The 15,542-nt window shown below is 33.3% G+C and overlaps 1 protein-coding gene across 1 annotated transcript in view; it reads right to left on the minus strand.

Moving 5' to 3' along the window:
• Nucleotides 1-792: 792 nt before the first annotated feature.
• Nucleotides 793-15,542, minus strand: part of LOC124360691 (male-specific lethal 1 homolog) — a 38,162-nt gene continuing 23,412 nt past the window's right edge. The window contains exons 6-7 of the mRNA XM_046814516.1: nucleotides 3,804-3,895; nucleotides 793-925 (exon numbers count right to left, since the gene is read on the minus strand). Coding sequence (XP_046670472.1) covers nucleotides 3,811-3,895 — 85 coding nt within the window. The 3' untranslated portion in view covers nucleotides 793-925; nucleotides 3,804-3,810. The remainder of the gene's footprint in view (nucleotides 926-3,803; nucleotides 3,896-15,542) is intronic.

Genomic DNA, 15,542 nt, shown 5'->3' on the forward strand with positions numbered 1-15,542 from the left:
GGGGGGCCCCCTCCTGCGCGGTACTACTCAGAAATTTGGTTCTGCACAGGTTTCTTTAATAGCGGTTGACCTATAATGTGATTTAATTTTTAAAATTAATAAACAAAAATATTTATTTACAGTATAAATTGTTTTTCAATTTCACATGAGAAATAGCACTTTGAAAATATTCCACTATGAAACATAATTTTGATTGAAAGAGAAAATTACCCTAAACACAAATATAAAAAGTTTTGATTAACATTTTAAAATCTGTAAAAGTTATGTTGTTTTATAGAAAGCTACATTTTTACATTTTTGTGATGTTTACAATAAATTTTAAACTAAACATCTACATACTTTTTCAAAATTGCTATAATTTTTTAAAATAGTTTAGTTCATTCTGATGGTTTATATACTAACAAATCTATAATACATAAAAAAATTATCGCAATAGAATTTTTACCATGAACATATACAGACGTTGGCTCTAAAAGCTTAACCCAAAATAATTTCAGTGTAGCAATCTAATAATAAATGTGCTAAATAATGTGTCAAAATCATATTAGCAGTTCAGCACAGCGTAAATTAATCATGATTGTGACGCTTGCGGCTGTAAGGTTATTATAATTAATATAATTTATGAGTACCTTCTAGTAGGCCCCAGTACACTCTAGAGTTATTTTTCTTACATATCTGAAAAGTAAAAATGCACCACCTACAATAATATAATAGATGGCTGAAGAAAGTTTAGAACACAGCTAATTAGTTTTATACTAGTTAAATTTGGAAAGGGGAAATAATAGATAGTAATAAACAAGCCATTGAATGTCTATTTTACTGAGACTTGTCTACAGAGTGGTTGCAACAAAAATACAGCTCTGATAGAAAAAAGGTAATTTTATTAACGTGAAAGTCCTCTTCTTGTACTCAATATCAACAATCTCTGAAACAAAACCGAAGTTAGTAGATTAAATAATAATGTTACCCGTATAAAAATTAACTATTAATAATAAATTCAGAGTATAATATTCTCTACATTGTAAAATAACCTAGAAGAAATGCATCTGATAATTAGTAGGCAAATAAAAGGATTCTTCAGGTAAGTGGAGGAAACTTTAGTATGAGACATATCATTGCAAGACTGGGTTGTGGCAAATAAACTGTTGTTTAATAATGCTCATAACTAAGTCTGAAATATATTGTTAAAACTTGGCATGTATATAGAAGATTAGTTTGTTGCGATAACATTAGTATTAAAATTATTCATTGAGGTCTTTACATTATTAATACATAATAAAGCCAAAAAACCAGTCTTGCAATGATTTGTCTGTACTATAATTTGGGTCTCCTCGCTATGAGGATTTTCATGTACCTAATTAGACTTTTGGAGAATGTGATTACTCTAGTCCATCTATAATTTAGAGTTTTTAGGACAAAGCTGAGAATAGCATGTTAGCTCACCTAAAGTGGTTTTTTAAATCAAATTTAAATTTTAGAAGTAAACTATACTATTAAGGAGAAGTCCTTTTCCTTATATAGCTTGAATATCAATCCTGAAATCTATTTTGAAGCCTAAATGGATCATAGTTTCAAATAAGATATAGTCTAATTGGGTTGAAAGTTTGCTGGTTAAATAGGCATATGATAAGAACTTCATAAAATATGCATGCAGTTTGAGTAAACTCACTGAATTATTTTTGTTTGAGGCTATCAATAGCCTCATAACCAACCTTAAAACTTAAAACATGAGGCTAATTCTTCTGGCAACATAAATTTTCAGATTGACCCAGGAGAAATACAAAGACGCTTTTTATGTAACAGGTGAAGTAGACTCGTGGAAAGGCTACATTTTACAGATGCTATTAATAAATAGAAGAAAATATAAATTAGAATAAACTATTTCTCACATTGTTGTATCTGATGTTTATTGTATACGAGGTGTGTTCAAAAAGTATCGCAAATTTTGAATTTTCGCGGGTTACGTATATTCAAATTTCGATTTTTTGTGGCGTTATGTTGGTACATATGTCTTTCACTTAGTTGACAATTTCGGCCATTTTGAATGTTCAGTTAATTGGTGACAGCTGCTTTGCTTGCACGTGTTTTGGTTCTTCTTCAATTTTTACCTATTCAAAAAAATGAAACAAAGAACCTGTATCAAATTTTGTGTGAAAAACAAAATTAAGTGCGCGAATGCATTCCGAATGTTGACTGTGGCATACGGAGAAGCTACTTTGGACAAAAGCAACGTTTATCGGTGGTACAAAATGTTTTCAGAAGGCCGAGAAGATGTGAACGACGAAGAGTGTGCCGGACGCCCGAGCACTCCAACAACAGACGGAAAAATTGATGAAGTGAAGAAAATAGTTTTGGCCAATCGTCGAATCACCGTTAGAGAAATTACCAAGGACCTAGGAAAATCGATTGGCTCGTGCCATTCGATTTTAATCGATAATTTGGACATGAGACGGGTCGCCGCAAAATTCGTTGGCACAAGTGTATAATATCCCAGGGGGATTACTTTGAAGGGGACAAAATAGATATTCACGAATAAATAAATAATTTTTGAAAATACACAAAATTTGCGAAAATACTTTTTGAACACACCTCGTAGGGATTGTTTCTAAATTCCAGTTCTGAATAATGGCCCAGAGAGGATTTTTATTTTACTAAAACTAATCCTGAGAAGTGAATAGAGATAATTTTGTTTTTGTCTTAACGTACAAGTTGCCCTATACATGAAAATACTAACAGAATATCATACCATGAAAAATGTTAATCTTTCACTGTCAACATTCGTTTTCATGGACGTAAATTTGAAAAAATGTAATATACACAAAACACATATGTACATCTGGGTGAGAACTATAGAACCATCTAATGTGTGGGAAATTGTTAGACTAGCATTGTGTATAACAAAGTTCTTAATCAGTTGAAAATATATTTTTATGTAAGAAAGGACAGATTTAAAAAATAAATATTGGCTTGGCTGTTTCTGTATAACCAGCACAATTTTTGCAATGTCACATAAAAAATGTCTGGCAATGAATGGGTTATCCCGATTGGAACATATTTAGTAGTTTGTGAACTATTACAGTTTTATCTAATAATAAAATTTAAATAAAACACATCAATAAAAGTTAGAACTATTTCCGCTACATCTATAAATTTACAGAAACATCTAATTAGAATAAAACAATAATACAAAACAACATTAGTTGAAATTACTCTGTTTTGTAATAAATAACACACTTTATTAAATAATTAAACAAAATTATTGAAATGAATATAATCTAAGTTTTTCAATCTGTTTCAGTCCACAGAAATTAAACAGTTTCTGAGTGAATTCTTAAATATATAATAACCTAATGAACTATATCAATGATTTTTTTGTGCGTCTGAATTAGAAGCAGCTGTTCTTGTTTCTAAAGTGCACACAACTTTCTCATTTTTGTGCTCAAGAAAACTATTCAGGCTACAATGACGATTAAGTTTCTCATGTAGGAAAAGTAATAAAGAACTTAACATTTTAAAAATATAAGTGTGAGAACACACCCCACTCTTGAGGCTAGGATTGGTGAACATTACACACTCATATGCTGGAATGTCACCATGACAACAAGTTCACTTTCCGATGGAAGTGTTCTTTTTAATTAATTAGACTACTCTCAATTACACCTCAATTTATTCGTTTTTACAATTAGTTCTCTTAATGATTTTGAATAGTTAGGTCTTGACTGAATTTGTATTCAATAATAACTTGATATTCCCTTACGTTTATACTATTTGATTTGGTATAACAAAATAATTTTAAAACTCACCAAGAATTCATCTCTTCTTCCGTGAAATATAAGATGGTCGACTTCGGCCGAAGTCTCTACCATTGACCCATGGCAATGTAAACTCTGAATCACTGTAAAAAGTAAAAATCCTTAGTATTAATTTGTATACATTAAACAGAGTGTTCCAAAACTCTTTATCAACCTTTTCAATTATTATTCCTGGCCCAAATATCACATTTGAACTTGAAAAAGTCAATAATTACCAAAAGCAAACCATTTTGTATTTGTTCACTTATATATTTCAAATTTAAGAATGGGTTGTTGTAATAGATTGACATTTTGTATATAGCTTTATAACCTAAGGGGCTTACTACTGGAAAATATCAAATTTTAAATGCTTTATTTTCAAAATTGTGGCTTCTTAAAAACCTTAAGTGTAAATATTTTAAAATAAAACATGATAAAATAGTTCAAAGTTATTACATTTTAGAATGAAAAGTTTTATTTCAAATCCAACAATACCACGTTTAAGAAAATCAGTTTATAAATAAGGGAGATAATTCACTTTTAAAAACCGAGTGTTAAACACTATCACCTGTATATAAACGCACTGCTTGTGAGTCACAACAATCAGTTGTTTTGATGTAACTGTTCTAATTAGCTGATATAGTATTACAGTTTTTGATTGTGATAATAATATCCTTAAAAGAAAGTTTGAGCATCTGTTATGGAAACAACTATGAGTTTACAAAAGTTCTCATTTGTAAAACCTATTAGTTTCACATTTATAATTAAAAAAATCAGTCATTCTAACAAGTTTAAATGTCATAGCTGTATTTATAACATTTTATGTATAAGGGTATTTTAAATTGTAATTAGACACCTCTAATTAGATGTCTGTGAATTAAAGGTTCACTGTTAATTTTCTTTCAAAAAGACATAACAATGTGTAAATTGATAGAGGTTTAAATTTAATTAAAATGTTTAAGTTGGGCCCACAATTTGTATTTTGGGGGCAGGGACAATCTTATGATACTAATAGAAAAGTGCAGTTTTGCACCCTATAGAAGTATATTGAGTTTGGTTTTTCTAGGTGTAGTCTTTAAAAAGTTAATATGGAGTATCCACAGTTTTATTTACCCTCTATTTATGCAACAATATGTGCATGCACACATACGCAAAAATTTAAAAAGTAACAATTGTTAATAAATAAAAGTATTTGAACTGTGAACACACACACACACGTAGCAATGGTATCTTAAAACTAAAACCATACACTACCTTAACAATGTGATTATGGACACTTACTGAGGTACTAAATTTTTATGAAAACTGGTCCCATAACTATTGGAAATTTTTATTGATAGTACTGTTGTCCTCATTCATTGTATGTTTTTATACCTAATGATACTATTTAGGAGTAGTTTATTAAACGTATTATCAATCCCTTTATTGAAAATGATATAGGATATTTTCATCAAAATTCTATCTAACATCTTTTGTTGTCTTATAAAATTATTAAATTATTTGTAAATTTCTGCAGCTACTGTTTTATTCACATACTCTTGTTGTCTTTACAGTCCCTTGTACAATAAATGCAGTGTTATTTTAATACACAACAAACATTTTTTGTAAAAATAGGTATTCGTCTAGATTTAGTTTACCTTATAGGCTTAATAAGTTTATAAATACCACCATGTTTTAGTGCATTTAATGAAATTTACAATGGTGTGTAATGTGTAACAAGCTTTGCTTGAATAGAGTCATTAATATAATAAAAATACAAATGTGTTCTCCCATGACGGAGGGGCCCAAGTGCAGTCATTGAAGCGAAAAATACGGTCTTACCTCCGAATTTTTTTACTGTGAACCGATTTGCATGAAATTTTGGAATTAGGCTCATCTTACCCTTAACTTCAAAAGTGAAAATGATCCGAACTCCGCCTATTATTTTTAATGGGTGTAAACAACCCCTTAATGGAAAAATTGACATTGAGCCATTTTATCGCTAGAAAACGTGTCTAATAGTAAGTGGTGATCTAACACAATTACCTCATATTAAAATCATTTTCAACCCCTTGAAAATCTTACAACCCTTGCAAACAACCCCTAAATTGAAAAAATCACAAAAAATACTTGAATTGGTATTTGTTAAAAGCGCTGAAGTTTCATTTTTTCAGATATGCATTTCATGTTAAAATCAGACTCCACACATATAAATGCACAATTTGGGTTAAAAAGGCTGTTGTACAATCATTAGAAGTGTTGATAGTAGCATACTGAAAATTGGGATTTATGTTAAATGGGCAGATGTGCAGCACAAGTGCCTTTTTAACAATATATTTTTAATAATATATATATATATATATATATATATATATATATATATATATATATATATATATGGCTGTGTGAATATATCTGACAAGCACCAAAAAAAATTGACCCAAGATGAAATAAAAACATGGACATGTGAAAATTGTAAGACCTCAATGACTGCCCAAAACGGCTCTATGTCAGAATTAACCTTTGTGGCAATAGGAGAAGCAGAACAACGTCCCACATTTAAGACACCCAGCCCATCAGGATACCACAAGGTCAAGGAAAATAGAAACACAGTTATATCTGATCTGGAGCTGAGCTTGAGTGATGTAAAAACAAAGGTAAAAGATCAAGAGGGACAAGAGGAAGATGATCTTGAGACATCTCTGGCATTGGCAGCAGAGGTGGGCAGTCTTCTTTTGGCTGAAAACTTGGAGCTGAAAAAGGATGCTGAGGACCTAAGCACCCGAAACTCAGCGCTGGAGGCTAAACTTGCTGAACTGGAGGCAACACTGGAAGATCGAACTGAAGCCGAGGAAAAATACCTACAAAAAATTGAAGAATCGGGAAGAAAACTACAAGAAGCTATAGCCCAGATCGCAAAGGAAAAACAAAATAGACAAGAACTACAGAACTTTTACGAGGATCATGACACAAGACAGACTCTCATTTTTGATGAACAAGCAAATAAAATACTAGAACTAGAACAAATAATCCTTAATCTCAAAAGAGAAAAATCTGGACAAAGAGATTTGCTGGACAAAAACCAACAAGACTCAAAGAAATTCAAAAATGCAGAAACGCAAACTATACAACCAGCCACAGCCTACACAACAGCACCGTCAAATCCAACACCAGTGAAGCAATTACATGTAATAATAAACAAGCCGAAATTAAACCAAGATGACAGAACGGGCCTACCTCAGACACCTAAACTCACTAGCGCTTCAGAAACACAAACAGATTACTCAGAATTTTATGTTCCCAACTACTCTGCCTCTCTATTAATTGAGCTGACTCAACTGAAGATTCGACAAGACCAACTAGAATGCTCTGTGGTAACTTTGCAAGAAAAACTGCTTAAGCAAGGTGAACAAACAAACCCTGCAACACCACCAGCACTCACACAAAGTACACCCACTGCAAAGAAGAGTCTTCCTTGCTCTAAAAACCATAACATAAGTAAGAGCAAAAAACAAACTGGGAAGGAGAGGAACCATTTCAGTGTATCTCTCCAAGTAGCCAAAAACAAAGCTCGGCATGAAGAACCTGCCAATGTAGAAACAGGCTTGAGAAGGACTACTGTAAATGAAGGATTAATTGAAGGGATCAGAAGAGAGAAAAAACCACCACTGAGTGCTAAAATCCTCCCAAGTGGAGAAACCCTTGAGGAGTTTGTAACTAGAGAACTTGAAGCCCTCAAGGGATGCTCAGAAAATGACCATTTTCAAACCCAGCAACGCCAAAAGAAACCCATCAGTAAAAACTTTTCTAACCAAAGTCAACCCCCACAAATATATATCAATATGGAAGTCGCCTCAAAAAATGAAAACGCTTTTTTAGAAAACTGCCAACCAAAACAGGAAAGACACAAAAACATACAAAACCACAGGATTTTCATCAACTCCACTCTGAAAAAAAGGACTCAGCCTCAGAAATCTCAATTTTCCACCAGAATATAAGGGGACTGTCTAAAAAAGTTGAGAGGCTAAATCACTTTCTGAACCAGCTGCGCCCAACAGTACTGATATTAACTGAACATGGGCTAAATCAAGATAATCTACGCTCAATATCAATTCATGGATATAAACTAATTACAGCTTTCAGCAGAGGCAATCATAAACTTGGAGGAGTTGCGATATATCTGGAGGAAACATCAGGCATTGAGGGAGAAGCAGCGGATATTGCCAACTACTGCATAGAATTAGTGTGTGAAGCAGCCTTGATAAAGATCAAAATCAACAAACAATCACTACATATATTGGGAGTTTATAGACCTCCAGGAGGACAAAGTAAACAAGCAATCGAGATGATAGCTAGTATCCTGGAAAATATTCGAGCAGAGACAAATCCAATACTTTTAATGGGTGACGTTAATTTTGACAGACTAACTGACAATCCAGAAAACCAACATTTTGAAGAAGAGCTGCTAAGTCATGGAATAATACGCCTCCCTCTCCCAGAAACACGCATAACTAACACTTGCAAATCATCTATAGACTGCATATGCACTAACATGCCCAATTCAACTGTCAAATTCAATATTTTTCAAACAGGCTTATCAGATCACACAGGCCAACAATGTCTTTTACACCTAGAAAGTAAAATCCCACAAACATCAGTGAGTGAACACAGAAGAAATTTCAGTAAACAAAATCTTCAAAATCTTAAAACGGAGCTTATGAAAGTGGACTGGAGCTGTGTGTATAATGAGCCTGATGCTGAAGAAATGTACAATGCCTTTTACAGGAATGTAAGGCTGAATCTGGACTTAACTTGCCCAAATAAGAAATCAAGAACCAAAAAAAGATCTAAGCAAAATGGCAAGTACGATGAAGAAGCCAGGAGATTGAAAGAAATTTTTCTCAGGGCCTTTCGGAAATATGAAGTAACTGGCAATGCTGCAGATAAGGCTGAAATGATCACTAAGAAAAAAGACTACGACCTCAAGCTTAGAAACCTTAAACGTACTGCAGCAAGAGAATACATAAATAAATCCGACAATAAATCAAAAGCACTGTGGACCATAATAAACTCAGAGAAGCAGGCTAAAAATCCAAGTGTAACACCTCTTCAAATGGAAATAAATGGTACATTTGAAAACAATCCCTCGTTGATTGCTGAAAACCTAAATAAATTTTTTGCAGAAGTAGCAGAAAATACACTGATAAAAAACAGAAATGATCTGCATTATGTCCCGCAGTCAATTCAAAACCCTCCCATTAGGCAATACATCGAAGTGTTCAACTTTGCTCCAACTAATGAAAAGGAAGTTTTAGAAATAATTAGCTCTCTCAAATCAAAATTATCATGTGGTTTGGATGAGGTGCCGTCCAGGGCTGTCAAGCACTGTGCTGAACAACTCGCTGCCCCCCTTGCTGCTGTGATAAATAAATCATTTGAACAAGGACACTTCCCATCATTACTAAAATTATCGAAGATTTACCCAAAACACAAGACTGGAACAACTACAAAATTAGAGAACTATCGGCTAATTTCATTGATATCCACATTTTCAAAAATAATAGAAAAAATTGCAATCAAAAGGATGACTGAACATCTGCAAAACCAAGAGCTGCTAACAAAACATCAGCACGGCTTCTTAAAAGGAAGATCAACACTAAGTGCATTAATCAGCCTAGTTGAATTTGTCACAGATCAGCTGGAGGACAACAAACTTGTAGCAGCTGTTATGGTCGACTATAGCAAGGCTTTCGACTGCTTGGGACACGACCTCATTCTAACTAAACTGGCAACTCTGGGTGTCAGGGGAGGGTCGGGGAACTGGATAGCGAGTTACCTAGAAGGACGCCAACAGCTTGTAGAATTACAAACATCAACAAATGGTAAGAAGACATCCTTCAAATCCAACTTTCAACCCTCAAATAGAGGAGTACCACAAGGCTCAGTTTTGGGCCCTTTTCTGTTTGTCCTTTTTACCAATGATTTTCCAAATTCCATAAATTATAACTCCGTAATGTATGCCGATGACACTACTCTCCTTCTAACCACAAATACTGCTGAGGAGCTCCACTCTGACATAATATCATCAATGCAAGAAACACTTCACTACTGTCTCCAAAACGACCTGGTAATAAATCCAAAAAAGACAACCTGCATAAACTTTAGTAGGCGACTGGACGAGATACCAAAAATTCCTGATCTCTTGGTAGAAAAAGAAGCCAAATTACTGGGAGTTACCAAAGACTCTGATCTTTCCTGGACTACTCATGTCAATAATTTGAGCAAGAAGCTGGCATCAGGAGTTTTTGTTGTGAGAAGAATGAAGTGGATTGGAGGACTCGATATAGCAAAAGCAGCCTACTACGCCTTGATTGAATCCCACATTAGGTATGGTTTGATAGTGTGGGGTGGCACAACCAAACAAAACCTAAATAGAATCCTAGTCCTACAAAAGAAAGCAATAAGAACACTTGCTGATCTAAAACCAACAGAGAGTTGTAGAGAATCTTACAAAGCACTAGGAATTCTAACAGTGATAAGTCTCTATATCCACACTGTTGTTACCCACACACACCAGCAGGACTACAGACGAGGGGAGAATATCCACCACTACAACACGAGACGAGCAAAAGACTACATACTTCCACTACACCACACTACACAGTACAGCAAGAAGCCGTCGTACATCGGACGTAAACTGTACAATGCACTACCAGAATCACTGAAGAACCTGAACACCCAACAACTGAAGAGACAACTACAGGACTGGCTGGTGGAACGACCGCTATACACATTGGAGGAATTCTTCGCCATGACACAAACCTACTAATTTTGTAAAGCAAGAAGCATGAAGACAATTCTGTATTTTGACGCCATTACATTTTCTTGATGAAATTGTAAATAAAGCATTTTGATTGATTGATTGATTGATTGATTTTTAACAAAAACCAACAGAGCACCGTGGAAGTTTTAAGAAACATTAGCGCTAGTTACAGTGCTGTTTGACAGCTTATACATCTAACCTTACTCTGTTCTGTTGTAGCTATAAGTCTGTTGAATAGCACATTGCTAATATTTTAGTATTTTAAAGCGTCTTGCATACAGCAAGAATTTGAGGACAAGAATAATAAAGTTAATGAGAATTTTCTTGCCATAGCGATTGATTGCATGCAGAACGTATCGCTGCAAAAAATTCCTTTTCAGGAACTTTTTATTTGCGCCAGCTAACTGCTTATGCGTTTTGTATACAAGATATCAAGAGTAACGAGTCTTGGATATTTTGCTATCATGAAGGCCAAGCCAAAAGAGGGCCAGATGAAGTATGTTCGTTTTTGAAAACATACTTTAAAGATCAAGTATCTGATTCGTATGATGAGTTGCATGTCTATGCAGATAATTGTGCCGGCCAAAATAAAACCACGCCGTTTCGCGCTTCTTTATGGCCTTGACAGACATGGGGTGGTTCAACAGTTTTTCCCCATTGTTGGCCATAGCTATTCACCTTGCGATAGAGATTTCTCTATTATAAAGAGGCGCTTCAGAAAACGTGACCGTCTATACATTGTACACGAGTTAACATCTCTCATAATTCAAAGCAGCTCATCCCAGAAGTTTTTGGTTGTGGAGGCTAACGAGGACATCATATATGACTACCAATCTTGGTGGCCAAACTTTTATAAGAAATCGCCCATTTCCTGTGAAACCAAGAAGAAACCTAAACAGGAGCAAATATCATTCGGCATCAGTTCACTGTACCATTTTGAATACGATACTGAAACAAAAGGTGTATGCACTGGTATGCCCTGTATCAATGGAATCGTAAAGCACTCCTTCAGACTGGCCCACTCGACCATGGTTCAAGTACAGCTACCAACAAGTTTGCTGTATTCGGAGTTGGGAACACCATTAAAACTAAACAAAATGATTGATATAGAGAAAGCTATATGTTCCAGATGAACATCAAAACTACTATGAAAACTTGTTAGCCAATAGCATGGCTCTGTTCACTGGTAATGAAGATGAGTAATATTTTGACGTTTAAAGCATTATAAGGAATAACTAATTGGGATTTTAAGCTAACTAATGTATATTTATGAATTTGTATTACTAATATACATGTTATAAAAATGTATGATGCATTTTTATTAGAATTTTTGGCTTAAACTGCAATTTTTGTTAAAAGGGCAGATGTTCATAAAATTAAAAAAATTCTGTCACCAAGAAACAAATATTTCAAATAAAAATTGCCATTAATATACTCCTGGGCATCATATGTGTATGTGCAAAAATCGTTGTCTATGTACAAACAGCCTTTTTCAAACTGGAGAGTTTTTTTCAGTTTTCCGAAAGTTTGCGTTTTGTTACATCAGCCCTTTTAACAAATAGCGATTCACTTTGGTATGACATAAATAGATGTAAGTATAGAGTAAGTAATATTTTATATTCTCTATAATAATTATCAAATTTTTAACCCCCTTTCAACCCTTGAAAACTACCCCTTGATAATAGATCTTTGGATAAATAATTTTATGGCACAATTTGAATAAGATATTATTAATAAAACAGTTTTTTTATCTACTTACATTTTTTTTATTAAACAAAATGTATTGAAATTTGGTGTCTAGTTAAGATATTATGTTAAACACGTGCTCATTCCTTTGCAGACGGAAATGTACTGGTCACATTATAACGAATAAAAGGAGCACGCAAAGCTGATCACCTGGCTTTTTCGTTGGCCCCTTCACTCAAATGTGTTATATATACATATAAGAACGTTAGTATGTATTCATGCCTACGTTTCCAAAATATATGAGCCATATTATGTATATATATATATATATATATATATATATATATATATATATTACAATAGTTTTGGGTCTCTATTATACTGCGTACTTTCACATTGCTCCAAATATTCACACTCCGAAATTTTCAGTTACTAAGTAGAAAAAAATATGATAAGTTTTTGGACCATAACTCCTTCAATTTTCATGCTATCACAATTTATGAAAAAAAACCATTGTGAAGGTAATTAAGAGAGCTACAACATCCTTCATTGCAATATATAGTAAAAAACCTTTTTCTAAAACGGTGAAGGGTTAAAGGGCTTAAGAGAGGCTGTGATTGCGCTGCCACGCGCTCTTTAAACAATCATATCTCCGTCAATTTGTGTTTGACAGAAAAAACCATAAAACCAAATTTTTTGTCAGAAAAATACCTAAATTTTTCATCCCTACACTTTTATACGTATCTGTCGTCATTTTTGAGATATTATGAAAAAAGGTGGTTTTTTTAAAATTTGAAATTTTTTTTTAATCGTGACTTTTTTGAAAAATATGTGTCCTGAAGCAGCCAAACTGATACAGTCTATCAAACTCTTCATAATAAAGTTAATTCTAGGCGGAATACGATTAATTTTAATTTTGGTGGAAATGGCACTTATGAAACCCATTGATTTAAAAGAAACAACATTAGATGCTCCTCTTATTTGCAATACAGCTCACTTATTTTACGTGTAAAAGACTTTTAATAGTGCTCATTTTAAAGCTTATTTCAAGCACTACAAAACCATTTTTTATTAGAATGCCTAAAATGCATCTGCTCGCCGCTAGATGGCATTGACCACATCGATTAAATTTCAGACAAAATAAAAAATGGCTTTGATCTTTAATATCTAGCTTATTATTGCACTTAGAATACTTTATAAAAAACCAAATTGTTCATTTTTTTACCTGCTATGATTTTGTTCTTCATAAAATTTTCGATAAAACGCATATTTTTGGAGATATTTGCAAAAAACCGATGAAAAACGTGAAAAAATTGTGAATTTTCAATTGCCAATAACTTGAAAAGTATTGGATTTTTCGAAAAACCTTATAGATGATTTTTTTGCTTAAAATTAGGCCTTCTATCAATATTTGAGGTTATTTTGAAAAAAAAAAAAAATTCACCCCCGAGAAGGGGTGGCAACCACCCCCAGCGTGGTTACGGAGTTCAAATCATTTTCACTTTTGAAGTTAAGGGTAAGATGAACCTAATTCCAAAATTGTATGCAATTCGGTTCACAGTAAAAAAATTCGGAGCAATAATGCTTCAATGACTGCACTACCAATCAATTCAGCCTAGTGGGACCACAAGCGTAAAAAGACTGGGCTTATATGAGGCATTTTACATAGTTTTACTCATATGATGGTACTTCTGTAGTGCTTAAAGCTAGAATGGTATTTTGTTGTTAATTTATTCTTTACAACATTCTGTTTCACGTCATATAAGTACAAAATATTTATGAAGTAAAAAAAAAATATTTCTAATTTATTATGGAGACTGTTTTTAAATGTATGGTTAACTTCATAGATCTGTAGTTTTGTTGTATGTTCTACTACTATTTGGATATATTATTTCAAAATGTCAGTCTAATACATTAATTTTGACAGAATTGAATGAAGATTATGTTCTATCCCCTGGATTTCAGTAATGAATATTTAAATAATATTTTACATATCTTTAGTCACCAATATTGTGTTTATGCTTTTCGATGTTATAATATCATTGTAAAAGTCAAACAAAAAGTTTTAAAATATTTCAGCACTGGGCGTATTCATAAATTAAAATCACAGACAAGGACAAATATACTCAAGGATCTTCATAAGTAACAAAACAAAAAACAACATGCCAAATGAGAAGTTGCATTTCAAGTCACACTCCATATTTAACGCATTAATGCAAGGGAAGAAAGACCACTCTCGATCAATTGACCCTTGTACAGCTGATAACAACAGTGATAATAGCGGCATGAACTAATCCTGCTGTTGCAGTCTTATATCTGTCTACAGCCTAGCTGCAACAGTAAGCCTACCAAATGTGTTTATGTTTTTAAAATTATTTTAATTTGTGTCCGTGATTTAAATTTATAATGATGCCCAGTGCTGAAATTTGAAGGCTTTGACAATGATGTTATAACCTCAAAACACGTAAACACAATATTGTGTTTGGGTTGCTGACTAAAGGTACGTAAAAACCTATACAACTGAACTGACAGGATGGAAAAATTACCTACCCGGGAGTTGTTCCTAGTTTGTCTGTTTGTATGCTGATGATACTAATATAACAATGTCTAGTAAATCTACACATGATGTAGAAGTTTAGTAACTCATAAGGCTTTCAATGATTAAAAATGATTATATCCCTTGTTCATATTATACAACAGCATTTGCACAAGTTCTCTCGCAACTGTATTCACCAGTGTAAACACAGCTTAATACTTCCATTTCACTTTAATTTCATAATTTAAGCCATTGAAACTATGGAGTTGTGAACATGTGCATTGTGTTCATGGAAGAGGTCTACTTTCTTTTCTTCAAATGAAAACTGTTTAAATTTCTTTGGCCAAACAGTGCATGTAGCGTTTTTAAAGCTACATTGATTTATTTTTTTAATTAAAACATAAATTAAATAAAAATTTTGGGATCGAAATATTGGGATTTAATTTTAGATTAGATTGTGAAGTCAGAGTAAAAGCGAACATGTAATCCTTTGGCAAGTTAGTACTGGTACTTTTAAATTGTTAGGAAGGCAGGTTGACTCCCTTGAATTGATTATAACTTGTCTTGTTGCGACTACTGTTCTCCTTGTTTGATACAGTTGGACCAATGAGAGAACACCGCGGATGTCCTGCAAAGTTGATTGGAAAGAGAAGTATTTAAGCGCCCGCTCATAATTTTTGCCCTTTTCTTTTGGTCATTTTCGTGAGTTAAGTTAATTACAGTGCGC

The sequence above is a fragment of the Homalodisca vitripennis genome, chromosome 4 (genome assembly GCF_021130785.1).
Source record: "Homalodisca vitripennis isolate AUS2020 chromosome 4, UT_GWSS_2.1, whole genome shotgun sequence".
In the NCBI taxonomy this organism is placed as follows: domain Eukaryota; kingdom Metazoa; phylum Arthropoda; class Insecta; order Hemiptera; family Cicadellidae; genus Homalodisca; species Homalodisca vitripennis.